The following is a 16,299-nucleotide window of genomic DNA, read 5'->3' on the forward strand; positions in this document are numbered from 1 at the left end:
TTAGAAAGCTCTATCTTCTCATTTCAGAGGCTAGGAAGCAGTCCCAAGGGGGTAAATGGTGTGTCTGGGGCCCTGCAGTGGTAGGCCTGGGGTTGACATGCAGGCCCCTTGAGTCGAAATCCACTCTGGCAAATGACAGATTCAGCCATTGGTTGCTTTCATTTCGAGTGACGGCTGTGGCGTTCCTCCTTCCCACTGCAGGGTGATTCTGGCTTAATACCTCGGATCTGTGAAGGGCTCTTCAGTCAGATAAATGAAACCACCAGATGGGATGAAGCATCTTTTCGAACTGAAGTCAGGTAGGGCCCGTGTCCTGCGTAACTGAGTGCGTGAGCTTGGTTGGAGCTTCTTTCCAGGCACGAGGAGGAGATAAAGGGTAAAGCCTTTGGATTCCTGAAAGGAGAGTCTGCCTTTTCCCCTCCCATACTATCGTAGCTAGAAGCAAAGCTTAAAATATGTCTGTTTTCAGTGACTTTCCCGGATGTAATTTGGATTAGGATTTGGGGAGGCTAACAGAAATAATCCTTCTTGGTCAGAAACTCTCACATACGGTGTTTATCTCAAATAGAGTGAGCTTTTGACTTTTAAGTGTGTACCCCATTCACTTGCCTCCTTCTTTTATCTGAATAAGGTTTGTTTTATTCTTTGTGTTGGTAGGATCACTGTATATCTCATCTTTAGATAAATCTGGACAGTTGAGTTTTTTTTTTTTTTTCTTTTTTTTTTTCTTCCTTGAAATTAAACCTCGGTGGGGAGCCAGTCTTCTCATTGGTTTTGAGGACAAACATGGCAATCAGAGGTCCTTACGGCTGCCTGACCTCTCAGTGGCTGTGGGGCCTTGGACAAGTTGTTTAAAAAACTCTGTACCTCTATTGCCTCACCTGTAAAATGGGGATAATAGTAGTACCTGCCTCTGGGCCGTCCTAGGGATTAAATGGAGAAATCCACTTACCGTGCTAAGCATAGTGCCTGATACATAGCTACCGCTTGTAAATGTCTGTTGCTGCTGTTATTGTCTTGTTGTTATGTTAATGTCTGAAATCATTTTACTGACTTCAGTCCTATTTAAAATTTTTAGCTACTTGGAAATTTATAACGAACGTGTGAGAGATCTACTTAGGCGGAAGTCATCCAAAACCTTCAATTTAAGAGTCCGGGAGCATCCAAAAGAAGGACCGTATGTTGAGGGTAAGAGTGAACATTTCACAGTTCTGTTCCTGGGAATTTGTGTAAAAACAATAGTTTCGTGGGGAAAAACGTAAGATAATGGTGAGATGTGAAAAATATCTTTGGCCTTTTATTCTAGTAAAAATGACGTGCTGTCGCTACAGCTGTCACTAGTATGAATTTATACTTCACCGGCATTCACTGATTTTGTGGGCTCGCCAGTAGATTTCCTCTGGCTCTCAGAAGAACCCTCTGGAAATTTGTTTTCCAGTGTTCACAGGCAGCATAAACGACCCTACGAGCTGTCTATATGGCATTGCATCTTCGCGATATGTTTTTACTGACCTTAAGGGTAGCTTATGACCATAAGGAGATCCTAAGACTTTTTAGCTTGTGAGAAGAGCATTGACAGTTTCCTGTGCCATGGTGCTCAGCGTTTGTGTGACAAGTAGTGCTCGGTCAAGGGCTGGCCCCTGCTAATCATTCATACAGAGGCTGGGTGGAAGGCTGTCTTGCTAACGCAGCTCCTCCCAGCTGACTCAAGGAGGTGGCTGAGTTGCGGCTCACCATAGGAATCACACCCCGAAAAGTGCTTTCCTGTGGCTCTTGTCCTTCTTCTGTGTCTCGTTGGACGCAAGGCCGAGAACTGGTCCTGGGCTTGAAAAGGTGTTCCTATTGTGGTTGTCTTTTTCACCTAGTGATACCAGGTGTACTGACAGAACTCCGTCCGCATTTTAGTAAATTTCCAATGGCAATTTCGCCTTTTATGCCCAAAGTAAGGTGTATAACTATGTATTTGTTTTGTGGAGCGTGGAATAGCTCTTATTGTTAATAGCTTTTAGGCTAACTGTGCCTCCTGCTTCCCTTTAATTGTCTTATCAGATGCTCAAACATATTACAAAGCTGGTTTATGAAAAGACAGAATAATCAAACAGGGGAAAACATCCAGAATCTGATGTAGATACTTAGGGGGATTTAGTTTCTAATAAATCTGATATTCAGACATTGGTGGAATATTGGTTGTTAAGCTGTCTGGTAGGAAAAAAAAAGAGTAAATTGGTACCATAACTCCGTTTTTACACCAGGATAAATAGCAAATGGAACAAAGATTTTAAGGTCCAAAGTGACATAGTAAAATGACTGAGAAACTATGGGTTAGCTTTTTTTCCCAGAAATTTGGAGAAGGGAAGTCTTTTAAAAATTTCACTTAAAACTCAGGAACCATGAAATAAAAGTGTTAAATTTGAAATGGTAAAAAAAACAAAATTTGACAGAAACACCATCAGCAAAGTAAAAAGACAACCTCCAAAGTGGGGAAAGTCTTTTCAATCAAAGTTTCAGACAAAGGACTGATTTCCCTAATAGAGAAAGAGATCCTGTAACTCAGTCACGACCAGATTCAACAACCAAGTAGAAAAACGAACACACGATGTGAGTAGACTGTTCACAGAAATGGAAATGTGGATGGTTTTTAAATGGAGGAAAGAATGCTCAGCCTCACTGATACTCAGAGAAAAGCAAAATAAAAAAGTCTTCAAGATAACGTTTATTACCTATCCCTGGTAGATGTGAGTAAGCCTGATAAGACAGTGTTGGGAGACCGGCAGTCTCATACATTGCTCCTGCTGGGTGTAAATTGCCTTCTATGGGCAATTTTGCAGTATCCATCAAAATTTCAAATGTGGTTTGATCTCAACGTTTGGCCTCTTAAGAATTTATTCTGCAGAAATATTCACACATATTTGAAAAGACCTGTGTACAAGATTATTTGTGGTAGTGTTACTTGTAATTGCTAACAAAATGTAAACAACCATCTATAGTCTCAACAGGAGACTGGTTACATTGTTTATGGTACATGCATACAGTTGAATGCTCTGCAGCCATAAAAATGAGTGAGGAATCAACTGATACAGAATATTCTTCAGTTATTATTACATAGAAAAAAGCAGGATGCAAAACAATGTTTATGGTATGCTGCCATGTTTGAAAGGGGAAAGAAGATGGTTATATGTATATATGTAATGGCCTGTATATGTATGGGTTATTTCTAGAAAGGTGTGGAGAAACTAATTACACTGGGTTGCCTGACAGAAGGGAAGTGGGGAATGAACTTTAGAATAGGGGTCTAGGGAGACCCTTTACACCATATACCTTTGGTAGCCTTGGATTTTAGAACCATATGAATGTTCCCAAAAAATGAATAATAAGTTTTTTAGGGGATTAAAAAAATGCTGTCTGGTTTTGCGTGAAGGTAGTGTTTACATTTCCCTTGCTATGACTAGTGCTCACGAGGTTGATGATAACAGCTAGCACTTATCCTAAATCCCCTGTGCAATAGGTATGCATTATCAGAGGTGACCGAGGCTCAGTGAGGTTAAGTAACTCGCACATGCCCATGTTAGTTCACTAGTAAGTGGCAGACTGGGATTTGATCCTAGACGGCCCCAGCCCTTGAGTCCGTGTTATAAACTACCACACTGTAGGAACAAGTAGGATCTTTTTTTTTTTTAATAATAATTTCTTATTATGTTAGTCACCATACAGTATATCCTTAGTTTTTGATGTACTGTTCCATGATTCATTATTTGCACGTAAAACCCAGTGCACCATGTAATATGTGCCCTCCTTTTTTTTTTTTTTTTTTTTAAAGATTTTATTTATTTATTTGACAGAGAGAGACAGCCAGCGAGAGAGGGAACACAAGTAGGGGGAGTGGGAGAGGAAGAAGCAGGCTCCTAGTGGAGGAGCCCGATATGGGGCTCGATCCCAGAGCACTGGGATCACGCCCTGAGCCGAAGGCAGACGCCCAACGACTGCGCCACCCAGGCGCCCCTAATATGTGCCCTCCTTAATACCCATCACCAGCCTATCCCAGACTGGGATAGAACAAGTAGGATCTTTAAACGAGTCAACAGATCTGTATAGTCGTGTGTTATTTCATAGAGGTAAATTTCTTACTATGTTTACTATAGATTAGGGAGATTTCCTCAGCTCCCCCCCACCCCCCCCCTTTTTTTTCCTCCCAGATTTATCCAAACATTTAGTACAGAATTACGGTGATGTAGAAGAACTGATGGATGCGGGAAATATCAATCGAACCACAGCAGCGACTGGGATGAACGACGTCAGTAGCAGGTCTCATGCCATCTTTACCATCAAGTTCACTCAGGTGAGGGCAGCTGCGGGGCCGGCTGGCTCCATCCCTGAGGCCTTTACCAGGTGATTAGCACCAGCTGAGGACCGATCACTGTTGAACCAGGAGCAGCAGCAGGCAAAGGTGACTGCCTGTCATTTCCTTGTTAATTAGAGTCGAACATGTGCTGTGTGCAGAGTCTCTCTGTGGTTACAGTCACAGTTGTTTGAAATGTCCAGATGTGTACCCTTAAGAAATACTTAGCAGGCTTCCGCCCTGGTCTAGACATTAAAAAAAAAAAAACACACAAAAAACTTGCTTTGTGTATAATTAAGCAAAGGTTTTCATTGTTGCGAGCGCTGTGGGAGATAATGGATTGCCAAGTCAGACCAGTTGGGGGCCAAGGTGAGTAACTCATTGTGGTACATTATCGCTCCATGGCACTCACCCCACAAAGTTGATTAGGATTATGAGAATGATATTAAAGGGCAACCGACATTTTTAAGTACCTATGTAAGAACTCATTCTGGTCAGGAGGTGGAGAGCATTTTGAATATGTGTGGAAATTACTGAGGATAAATATTTTAAGACCTAGGCCAGTGGAACAGATCAATGCAAACACGTACGGAGATTCCTCTCGGGGTTTAAACATGTGTTAGGTGTTTGGGGATGTCCTGGCCTATGTTAACCGTTGAACATATCAGATAAAAAAAGATAGTGTTTATAAGGAGGGGGATCACAGAGCAAAGAAAATTAAAAAAAAATTCTCAAAGGTCAATCAGAACAACTCCCAATAAATGCTCCACATCTTTACCTTTTGTTAGACCTTTCTTTGTGTTTTACTGTAGTTTATTGGATTTTCTCCTTTCTGGTTAACGTACATTAAGATGTGGCCATCCCTAGTTTCTATCAAAGTACGGTAATTTCTTTTTGGCATTTTTCTTCAGGCTGTTGAACATAGGTTAAAAGTCTTTGGGAAGGTAAAATTCTGGTAGAATTCAGAATCAAGGAATACATTATTTAAGGTTTTTAGTTTTTTATAATTTGTGAAACAAGTTTTAACATTGAATGATGGTCGAATTATCTTTTACATAGCTATCTACATTTATCCTATTTTGGAGAGCCCTTGTGCTTGCAATGCTGAAGATTCTAGATGAGAACAAAACTAGTTATTTGTTTACTTCTGTTTTCTTTGTAAGTGCCCTCAGCAACTTGCGTCCTGTTCTTCCACAGTCAGACTCAGTCAGGCTTTGTTGAGAAACACCAAGTGACTGGAGTGATGGAACAGTTCTTCAGAAAGTTTAAGAATGACATATGGTAGACTTCTGTTGTATTCAGTTTCATTTGGAAGTTTTCTATAATCAGTAAGAAGGCCAACGAAACAACAAGATTAAAAACAAAACAAAACCCAAAAAACGAAAAACAACCCTACCCTGAGAGATCACAGTGAGGAATGGAAAATAATTAGGGTTTGTATCACAAACAACATCAGGACTCTTTACACCTCTTCAATTTTGCTTTTATGTTTTGCTACAGGCAAAATTTGACTCTGAAATGCCGTGTGAAACCGTGAGTAAGATCCATCTAGTCGATCTTGCTGGAAGTGAGCGCGCGGATGCCACCGGTGCCACTGGGGTTAGACTGAAGGAAGGGGGGAATATTAACAAATCCCTCGTGACTCTGGGAAATGTCATTTCTGCCTTAGGTGGGTTTCTGCTTGTCCCCTGCTGCCTCTTACTCTTTGCTGTACTGTGTTAGCGCGAAGCAATTATGTTTAATGTTTGTGTTACAGACTGAGTTTATAGCCTCAAGGTTTTCTGAAGCCAAATTAGAGAAAAAAACCTCACTGGTTGTTTTGTTTTGTTTTTCTCCCATGCAGCCGATTTATCTCAGGACACAGCAAACCCTCTTGTGAAGAAGAAGCAAGTTTTTGTGCCTTATAGGGATTCTGTTTTGACTTGGTTGTTGAAAGATAGCCTTGGCGGGAACTCTAAAACCATCATGATCGCCAGTAAGAATTCCAAGTTCTTTTCCTCAGCATATAGTGTTTTATGTGAACTAACTGTAACTGTGTAAGTTTTAAGCATCTCATTAGGAAATAGTACTTTTTTTTTCTTAATCTTAAAAAAATAATTTTCTTTCTTGAAAATCACTGTGATCCCATCTACACTATCCTGTTATTACCTCTCTTTCCCGTTTCCTAGCTGGATAAACTTGCCATGTGTTGTGCAAGCTGGGATATGTGCGGAATGACTCTCACCCTTTCTTTGCTCAAAGTACAGGAAAGAAACTTTTCACTCCAGGAACTCACAGGAGAAAATCATTACAGGAACATCAAGTGAAAACAATCCAAGCTTTGTTTTTCTATTCTAAAGCAGTACATGTGGAATCTACAATGAAGAATTGAGAGGAAAAACAGCAATGCACATAAATAATGATAGCAGTTCTATATGGTGCTGTGGCATTTTCACTAACTGGAAGAAGTGTAGCAGAGAAAGAAAAATGTGCAAAGGGGAGCCAGTCACTTGGGGAAACTCAGAAACTTTTAACCCCACTTTCTCTTGCCCTTTCTCCCCTTCCCTCCCTGTGTTTGCATCGCCCCCGCTCCCCAGGCCTTACATTAACGCTGGAGAAAAGGGATCTATCTTGAGGTGTATACCCAAGATGCAACTGTCTGGTTCCCTGAGCCCTACAGGCTGTGGTGGTGGGCTCGGGGGTGGGGGTGGGGCGATTAATCAAAGCTTTAAGAGGAAAAGAATTCACTGACCTACTGACTCGTGCTGTGGATTTTTACAGATGGTAGGCTTTGCCAAAACTTTTAAAAGTATTTTAAATTCTGTGTAATACTGAGAAGTACAGATAATCTTGAAATCATCTTCTTGGTGTATCCTGAACAGAGAAACTCCTTGAAGTATGGTGGAGTATCTCATATCTCATATCTCATTTTAGAGTTGGTTAGCTAGCTAGCTGATTCTAGACTTAAGAGGAGCAAAATGACATTTAATTTGGTATAGTGAGCACCTTTCCTATAAATCTTAGATAATTTTTAATATTCATTACTGTGGCAATGAATATTTAGTCTATCCAATGACCTGGGGTTAATCTGACTTTTAAATTACGAACCAACTTTGTGTTAAATGAAACACGGAGTGCTGGGTAAATTATTTTTTGAATTCATTCTTCACAGCCATTTCACCTGCTGATGTCAATTACGGAGAAACCCTAAGTACTCTTCGCTATGCAAATAGAGCCAAAAACATCATCAACAAGCCTACTATTAATGAGGACGCCAACGTCAAACTCATCCGTGAGCTGCGTGCTGAAATAGCCAGACTGAAAACACTGCTCGCTCAAGGGAATCAGGTTGGGTTTTTCTGAGATTTATGGATAATTTTCTTTGAGTAATGACATCTATTTCTAGATCTTAATGAGACAATTATCTCACTCGTTGTATTGATTTGAGTAAATAAGTGCTAAGTAAAGCTTTGAATGAGTTAGCCAGTCTCTCCTTTACATTACCCTCCCATTGGCCTTTGCACTCCTTGTGTGCTCCGTGTGGAAGATTTTATCCACTAAACCCGAAATGATTAACTATCTAATAGTTATCAATTATGGATGGAAATTTAGCATGCAATAGGATTAGCAGAATAATCTCCATTAGTGGAAGGAAATTGAGGTGCTTGGAGTAATATTTAAAATTCTACCCATGCATTTTATGACTTGAAAATGTATTTTAACAGAATGAAAGACTTGTTTGAAGACCTATCTGAGTCTATTTTGTATTGCCCATCACAGAGGTGGTTATGGTGATACCGTGACATGTATGACAAGCCTGTGGCCAGCTGAACTGATGTCCCTGAGGCCTTGCTTGATTGTCGGAACGGCCTCACTTCAGGATCTTTTGGGATTCTAGTGAAGGGGCTTTGTCCTTTCGTTTTTTTCACAGTGAACCCCTCTACATAGCGTACACACAGAGTTAGTGACGTTTTGAGATGAGTAGCGCGAATTAGGTTCTGATAGGTGTTAATGCTGTTGTGAAGAAAGACCACCCTTGAAAGAAAATCAGGGATAGCTTTTTAAAATATTCAACTTAGATTCAAGTTAGAAACAAAGATCCGTTTCTTCCCATTTTCTTAAGCCGTAAATGGACGTCTAAAGTGTATTATTAAAAAAAAAAATGCTCTTCTTTAAATGCAGAGTGCTCCATCTAGAGCAGCTTTTCTTTCTTTCTTTTTTTTTTTTTAATGATTTTTTATTATATTATGTTAGTCACCATACAGTACATCCCCGGTTTCCGATGTAAGGCTCGATGATTCATTAGTTGCGTATAACACCCAGTGCACCTTGCAATACGTGCCCTCCTTACTACCCATCACCGGTCTATCCCATTCCCCCCCCCCCCCAGGCCCTCAGTTTGTTTCTCATAGTCCATAGTTAGAGCAGCTTTTCATCTAAGAATATATGGCCCTGGAAGCCCTTGACATACTATAAGTGGTTTGGCCCCTGAAACTATCAGCAGGATGAAAACCTCACTGAGTTTCCTGTGTCCTGAAATACACCTGACAGTTCTTTCCCGTAAGGTGGCAGACGACAGTCGAATCGGAATTGTTCATGCCCTTAGAAATATCTCCGTGTCTATTTTACGTTTTGATGTGGACCTTTCCTGTGTGTGAAAGGAGGCTGCCCGAATGAATGGTCCAGCTGTATGTGATGTTGTCAGGCTCCCCTAACTTATGACCTGAATCATGAGAGTCATTTTAATTTGTCCACCATGTTATTGGGATCTTTTTTTTCAGTGTTGTTAAAATGTTACTTATCTGAGGTGAATATTCAAGGGTGATTTGTTAGGATCACCCAAACTATTATATGTGAAGGAAAGTATTTGGAAAATTCTTGGTGCAACTTGTACTTAATGATTTGCTAAGTTACGGGAATGAAGGAAAAAAAAATCAGCCTTTTTAAATTAAACTGAGGAAATCCTTGTAGGGAGCCTTATCATATGGACAGGAAACTTTAATTTATTAAAACTTTTGCATATTCTGTCTAAGGAATGTCTTCAGAGGTATTGTGTATGCCAGTTGCCTTTTATCTTCTTTCATGACCAAAGGCCGCGCTGTAATTAAAGGAGTATTTTTGTTGCTGTAGCTTTGAGGGTGAGGATGGAAAGGATAGTTAAGTCTATTTTAGAGTGCATTGAAGATAAAATTCTTCGTTAAACTTAATGCATTATAATAAAAACAGGAATCCCAATTTAAAATAATTTATCACACTATGAAACTATAAATTATTGTGAGACGATACAGGCTTATCCTAAATTAATTAAATTTGTGATGCGTAATAAAATAAGCAGGTGTTCTTAAGTGCCCATTAAAAATCTCTGTATAATTTTTTCTGATGACATTGCTCTATTCCTACAATATTCCAAATGCTGCCATGGTTCATTGAGAATGTTATTCAAATCAAAGTTCCATTATTTGTTTAAGGACAGCTAAGTAAAAATCAACTCCTCCTTTTAACAAGTTTGCATATTTGCCGATGCAGAATACCACGTGCACCAGTTTCAAAAGCACAACGTAAATAAAGCACAAGAATCGAACATGTATTTGCTTCTACTACATAGAGATACACAGATATTATGTAGTAGTTTGTATATACATACATATGATTGAACTCTATTGAAGAATTGTGTACGTACGGGAAAATTATATATTATAAGGATCCAGGTCAGTGAATTTTCTCAAGCCGAATCCATCCATGTAACCTGCACCCACATGAAGGAACAGAACTTACTAGCACCCTGGAAGACCCCCTTGATGTCCCTTTTCCAGGTGCTACCTGCCGTTTCCTTCAAGAGTAACCATTACCCTGACTTCTGAGGGCATAGATTAGGCTTTACTGTCGCCCATTTTTGTTCTTTATAGAAATGGAATCATGCAGTATATCCTCTTTTGATCTCATTTCTTTCATTCAATGTTGTGTTTGTGAGATTGAGGCACGTCGTTGCACGTAGTTGTAGATCGTTCTCACTGCCATATTGAGTTCCATCATACACGTATGTATGTGAGTACACAGCTCATTTATCCATTCTAATTTTGATGGGCATTTGGGGAGTCCTTTCTGGGGCCATTAGTGCTGCTGTTGACTTTCTTCTCCACGTCTTTTAGTGACTGTCCGATGCATTTCTGCTAGGGCTATACCTAGGGGTGGAGCTGGTGGGTCAGAAGATGTACATGAGTTCAGTTTTAGCAAATACTGCCAGACAGTTTTTTAAAGAGCCTCTACCAGGTGAGAGTCCAGCATCAGTGTCTGAAAGTGCCAGCTCTAGCCGCTGTGGGTGTCCAGTAACACAAATGGGATGGTCCATTTCTCATTGTAGCCATTGGATGGATGCAGAGTTGTGTCATAGAAGGATTTTAGTGTGCACGTCTCAGATGGTTAATGAAGTCGGGCATTTTGATCGCTTGTCTTTTCAAGTGTTCTTTTTTGTTATATTTAAAGCATGTTTTCAGACTTCTGCTTTGAATCTGGCAGAGAGAATGTCTGTGAACTCCTTTTCTCTTGAATGTATTCGGAGATGAGAAAATTAAACAATATAGAAATGAAGTAAGCCAGAAAAGTCAGGAGGCAAAGAAAGACAAGAGGAGAAGATGGAAGTAGAATAATTTCTCGTTTGTGTAGCTGGAGTCACAGAGAAACTTTAAATGGTAGCTAGATAATAGAAATGCCATCACGTGTAAACTTTTAAGATAGACACATCTCCAAGAGGGTCACAGAGTAAAACTGTTACATGATGTTTGTAAGACCGAGCACAGGCCCAGTAGGTAATTCAAAGGGGAAAGAAGGAAGTATGAAAACAGCACTATGTTGTTTTTACATTTTATGTGTATTATGTATACCTAAAAACACTTTATTACAGCAAAGAGTGCAATTCATAATTAAAATCATACATGACGTCAACTTTAATAAAGGAAAAAAATGAAAACAAATCAACGACACTATAGGAAATAGCAGGAGACAGAGCCAAACAGATTTGCCACAGGGAACCATAACTCTGTCTCATTTCATGAGATCTCACATAGACCAAGGTAAGGAAGAACATAGTATATTTACATGACACCATGAAAATTTGCTCTAATCAGTACAAACCAGGAAAAGAAGATTGCCAACTTGTGCACTTTTTTTTTTTATTATGGAAAGAGCTTTTATTACAAGGATAAGATAGGGGCATCTGGGTGGCTCAGTCAGTTAAGCGTCTGCCTTCGGCTCAGGTCATGATCCCGGGGTCCTGGGATCGAGCCCCACATCAGGCTCCTTGCTCAGCAGGAAGCCTGCTTCTCCCTCTGCTCTTCCCCCCAGTTTGTGCTTGCTCATTCTTTCTTTCTCAAATAAAATATTAAAAAAAAGATGAAAGATCACGAGCTGATAGAAGTGAACAAAGAATATGAGCACAGTTCACAGAAAAAAGTTGCAGATGATTCCTAATCTATGAAAATATGCTCAGTGTCCCTTGAAATGCAGTAAATGCAAATACTAAGAATAGTGAAATGAATATATATACGAAATTGGGGACATCGACAAGTAGTCATTAAGCTGTGTATTTTGCTGCATGTAAATTATACCTCAGAATTCTTAGAAAACCTATCAGATGGGCACAGATCACAATGCTTGTTTGCAGAGTGTGTTGGCAAGGGCGGGAGGCAGCAGGTGCTTGTAAATGTTGTAAGTGGAGTTGATACTGCTGCAGTTTTGTTGTAGTGTAATTGCTTTAACACACGAACTTCATCTGAGTATTATTTAATCCTGAACATGTTTCTTCTAACTACACTAGCTTTGGGTTTCGCTGAGTGCAGTACTCTTGTAGCTGGGTGTGTCTCTTGTGGACCTTGGAGGGTATGCCTTTACAAGAGATGTTGCCTCCTGTGAGGTCGGGGGCTTCTAAGCCAAGGTGAGCACCCCACATGCGGGTTTGAATCTCAGCCCTTCAAGAGGGCCGAAGACAATAGCTCCTGACAGCTGTGAGGACTGTTGCAGAGACTTCACGAGGACCTTGCTGTTCTGTCGTTAGCTCTGCTATCTGCTGAGTAGACAGAGGCCGACTGTGACCCCTGGTAGTCTTGTTAGCCTGAATGTTGAACTGAGCCTACGACGATCACCTTGTGGCTCTTGCATTCATTTGAACAGAAATTGGAAAGTAAATAATAATAAAAAAATGCTACAGTCTCTGAGGAGGACAACTTGGCAATTAAAAAAAAAGGATACATATAAATGACTCATAAATTCCCTCCAAGGAATTTATCAATACAGCTATGTATATGGTAGGAAACTGGTATAGAATAGTCATTTCTAGCATCGCTGATAAAACAGGAGATTAGAAAAAAACCTTCATTTCCATTAAGAGGAAAGTACTAACATAAATTATGGAATATCCATATAGTGGAATACCATACAGTGCATTGGAATTGTTAAAAAAGAATGAAGTGGATTTATTTGTACTGAATTTTCTCCAGGATACATTGTTGAGTGAAAATGGCACTATTCAGAATAGTATTCATGCTATTTGTTTAAAAGGCAACAAAAATATGCTTGCATATGACCAGAAAAACTGCAGGTTTACATAACATATTGGGTAAGACTGGTTGCCCGTGGGATGGGGAGGGAGGAAGACCCTCTCTCTTTTTATTTGAGTCTGGTTGACACACAGTGTTAACGTTAGTTTCAGGTGTACAACAGTGATTCAACTTCTTTACGTGCTGTGCTCACCACAAGTGTAGCTACCATCTGTCACCATACAATGCTATTACAGTATCATTGACGATATGCTCTCATCTGTACCTTTTCTGTGACTCCTTTCTTTTATTTCTGATGACATCCTAGGTAGTACTAGGTCCCTGCCTTTCAGATTATGAGTTCCAAACACAGAGCCCCCATGTGCCCCACCTGGCTCCCTTTGCTTCACCTGTCTCTGTCTACCTTGTCCCGTTTCTAACCTGATTTTGGTGTTTATCATTCTCATGTCAATATTTACACCTTTGCAACATGGATAAAGAAATGGGTATGTAGATTGTGGTGTAGCCGTACCATATGTGGAGTATAATCCAGCAGTGAAAATAAATGAATTTCATTTGCATGTATCAACATGTGTAAATCTCAGGAGCCTGTGGTTGAGCAAGACTTATGCTTCTTCTTGAATTTTTACATCGTGCATATTCAAAACAGATGAATCCTTTCAGATCTAGGGATTTAGGTTGTGTTTGATTTTGGCAAAATGTCAGTATGTTACATGTTTGTCTTTTTCCTTCGCTTTACTGATTTGTATTGCAAATGTAGGTTTGCTAGGATGCCTTGGTTTTGAATGTTATGAGATATGATATGAGATATGAAATATTGATTAAAGACTTAGTGATGACTGATACTTTTTGGCGAGTGTGGGACAATATGTTTTACCTCTGCTTAATAGTTTATGTGTTGATTTTTGATAATTTATCAATTATGGACAAATCCTTCCTGTAGATAATTGCTGTTTACTAATTGCTATTCTCTTTTATGGCTTAAATTGTAGATTGCCCTCCTAGACTCCCCCACAGCCTTAAGTATGGAGGAAAAACTTCAGCAGAATGAAGCAAGAGTAAGTGATACCTCGACTTGTTATTTTTTTAAATCCTAACTTTTGCTTTTGTTTTAATTGCATGCTTTTTGGTACTTGCTGCTCGAAACTCATTTTCTTTCTTCATTTCACTTAACCCTTCCTCTGCCCCACCCCATTTTTAAAGAAGCACAGTTGGGGCTCCTGTGGCTCAGTCAGTTAAGCATCTCACTTCAGCTCAGGTCATGTCTCAGGCACCTGGGATTGAGCTGGAGCCCCACTGTCCTGTCCAGCTCTGTGCTCAGCAGGGAGTCTCTTTCTCCTTCTGCCCGGACCCCCGCTTGTGTGCTCTCTCTCTCTCAAATAAATAAAATATTGAAAATAAGGTAGCACAATAGTTGACTTTTTATGTGTCTTATCACGTTCTTTGTGACTTACTAAATGTCTGGTACATGATAGTTAACTGCAATTGAAATTTACATGCAGGCCGTGCTGATGAAGCAGCGAGGCCACTGGGTCCTTCGGGGCAGACGGGAGCCCTGGGTCAAGGGAGGCCACATTCAGCATTCATGAGACAGCAGTGGTCCCCACAGCTTCACCATAGCTGAAGCATGACCACTGTTTAGTTTTTTTGTCATCCTTTTACTTTGTTTCTGGTGGGAAGTGCGGCCCTTGGAGAATCCATCCCAGGTAGATGCATAGTTTCCCTTAAGCTAGTGAGAGTTGAGGCAGGAAGAGCGAGTGGCAGGGAGTGACTGGCAGAGAGGGCAGCTCTGGAGATGACGTGGCCCCGACGTCTCATGGCTGACCTGGTTCTACACTCTTTTTTTTTTTTTTTTTTTAAATACTCCTCTGTGGAAAGCAAAATAGGCATTGAGAACATTTTTGGGATTGGATTTTGTTCAGTGTGCCGAATGGTTAAAACAGATTGAGAAAGAAAATTGGATTCTGTTGGTAAGCTTTTCAAGAATACACAATATTGAAAATATAAATTGGGTTGTAGTTAGGAACTTGTTGACAAGTCCCTGGATAATTCTGCTGATGAATTTGCTGATAATAGCATTAGTAAAAACATTAGATTCTTAATCCCTATTTGTCTCATGAAATTTTATATTTTAGTACTCAAATTCTAATTTCGAGTGCTCTGAAATGTCTGGATATAGTCTTAAATTGTTTCTTAATAATCGTTTTCAGGAATACCTAGCAAGTTAATAGAAACTAATAAACATTTTAATTTAAATGCGTTACACATGCTGTGACAGAAATGACTACCTATCTCGTTCATAACAATTTGTAAGTTTTCATCTATTTTTTTGTTGACCTTTTACAATTGTTTGCTATCTGCTTGTCTGTAAATCTTTTTTTTTTTTTTAAGATTTATTTATTTATTTATTCATTCGACAGAGAGAGAGACAGCCAGCGAGAGAGGGAACACAAGCAGGGGGGGTGGGAGAGGAAGAAGCAGGCTCCCAGTGGAGGAGCCTGATGTGGGGCTTGATCCCATAACGCCGGGATCACGCCCTGAGCCGAAGGCAGACGCTCAACCGCTGTGCCACACAGGCGCCCCTGCTTGTCTGTAAATCTTATCACCTGATCATTTGTTAGGGGTGGTATCCCACGTTTGTCTATTTTATAAATGAAGATCATTTGCTTTAAATTCAATAGTAAAATCAACTCAAGGCATACTTAACAATTTGTTTAAAGCTAGAATTATTTGATTGAATTAGAAAAGGATTGATTGGCTTGTCGTTTCTTCAGGGAGAACATACCTGTTGGTGAAATGCAGAAGCATTTACTGTTGAATCCTGTGTTTCTCAGATAAATTGCCAGTGAGAATCTGTTAACTGATTATTATCATAAACTGGTAAATTCCATACACCAATCTTTTCTTCTCCTATAAGGAGAAAAGGCATAAGACTATTGTCTCTCTGAAAGCTTCTCCAAAATGAACCCTGATAGCCATGTGGCTTTAATGGCTATCATCAGAGACTGAGGTTGGCATCACTCGGGGTGAAAGACCGGAGCATACGCACAGTCCCAGGCAGCAACAACAGTCTTCACAAACCATTAAAAACACGTGAAAAGCAAAGCTAGAGCGTGTCAGTCCTGTGTCTTTTATTTCTTTTTAACCAAGAAGATGATGGATTCTGACTTTACTAACTAGTAAAAATGAGGAGATGTGATTTTAACTTAGTCCAGCCCTATTTGGGGTAAATGGAGTAAAATGAATGACCACTGAACGATTGGATATAGGTGGGTTAGGTATGCTTTGGTTTTCCTCTTGGGTAAACCGTTGCTCCGGTTTCTCTACTTCTTGTCAGTCACAAAGGCTTTCTGTCAGGAAGGTTTCTGACATGAATGCCCTTTCAGTTACCGTACTCAGTGGCGTGTGCGAAGTGTCTTCCTCTTGGAAGAG

The 16,299-nt window shown here is 40.0% G+C and overlaps 1 protein-coding gene across 4 annotated transcripts in view; it reads left to right on the forward strand.

Moving 5' to 3' along the window:
- The window catches only part of KIF16B (kinesin family member 16B), a 306,716-nt gene that overhangs the window by 46,065 nt on the left and 244,352 nt on the right, over positions 1-16,299 (forward strand). For all 4 annotated transcript variants that reach the window (XM_040637964.1, XM_040637962.1, XM_040637963.1 and 1 more), the window contains exons 5-11: positions 202-299; positions 1,079-1,188; positions 4,194-4,336; positions 5,837-6,005; positions 6,180-6,311; positions 7,488-7,663; positions 13,860-13,925. In XM_040637964.1, the coding sequence (XP_040493898.1) occupies positions 202-299; positions 1,079-1,188; positions 4,194-4,336; positions 5,837-6,005; positions 6,180-6,311; positions 7,488-7,663; positions 13,860-13,925 (894 nt within the window). The remainder of the gene's footprint in view (positions 1-201; positions 300-1,078; positions 1,189-4,193; positions 4,337-5,836; positions 6,006-6,179; positions 6,312-7,487; positions 7,664-13,859; positions 13,926-16,299) is intronic.

The sequence above is a fragment of the Ursus maritimus genome, unplaced genomic scaffold (genome assembly GCF_017311325.1).
Source record: "Ursus maritimus isolate PB19 unplaced genomic scaffold, ASM1731132v1 scaffold_22, whole genome shotgun sequence".
NCBI classification, from domain to species: domain Eukaryota; kingdom Metazoa; phylum Chordata; class Mammalia; order Carnivora; family Ursidae; genus Ursus; species Ursus maritimus.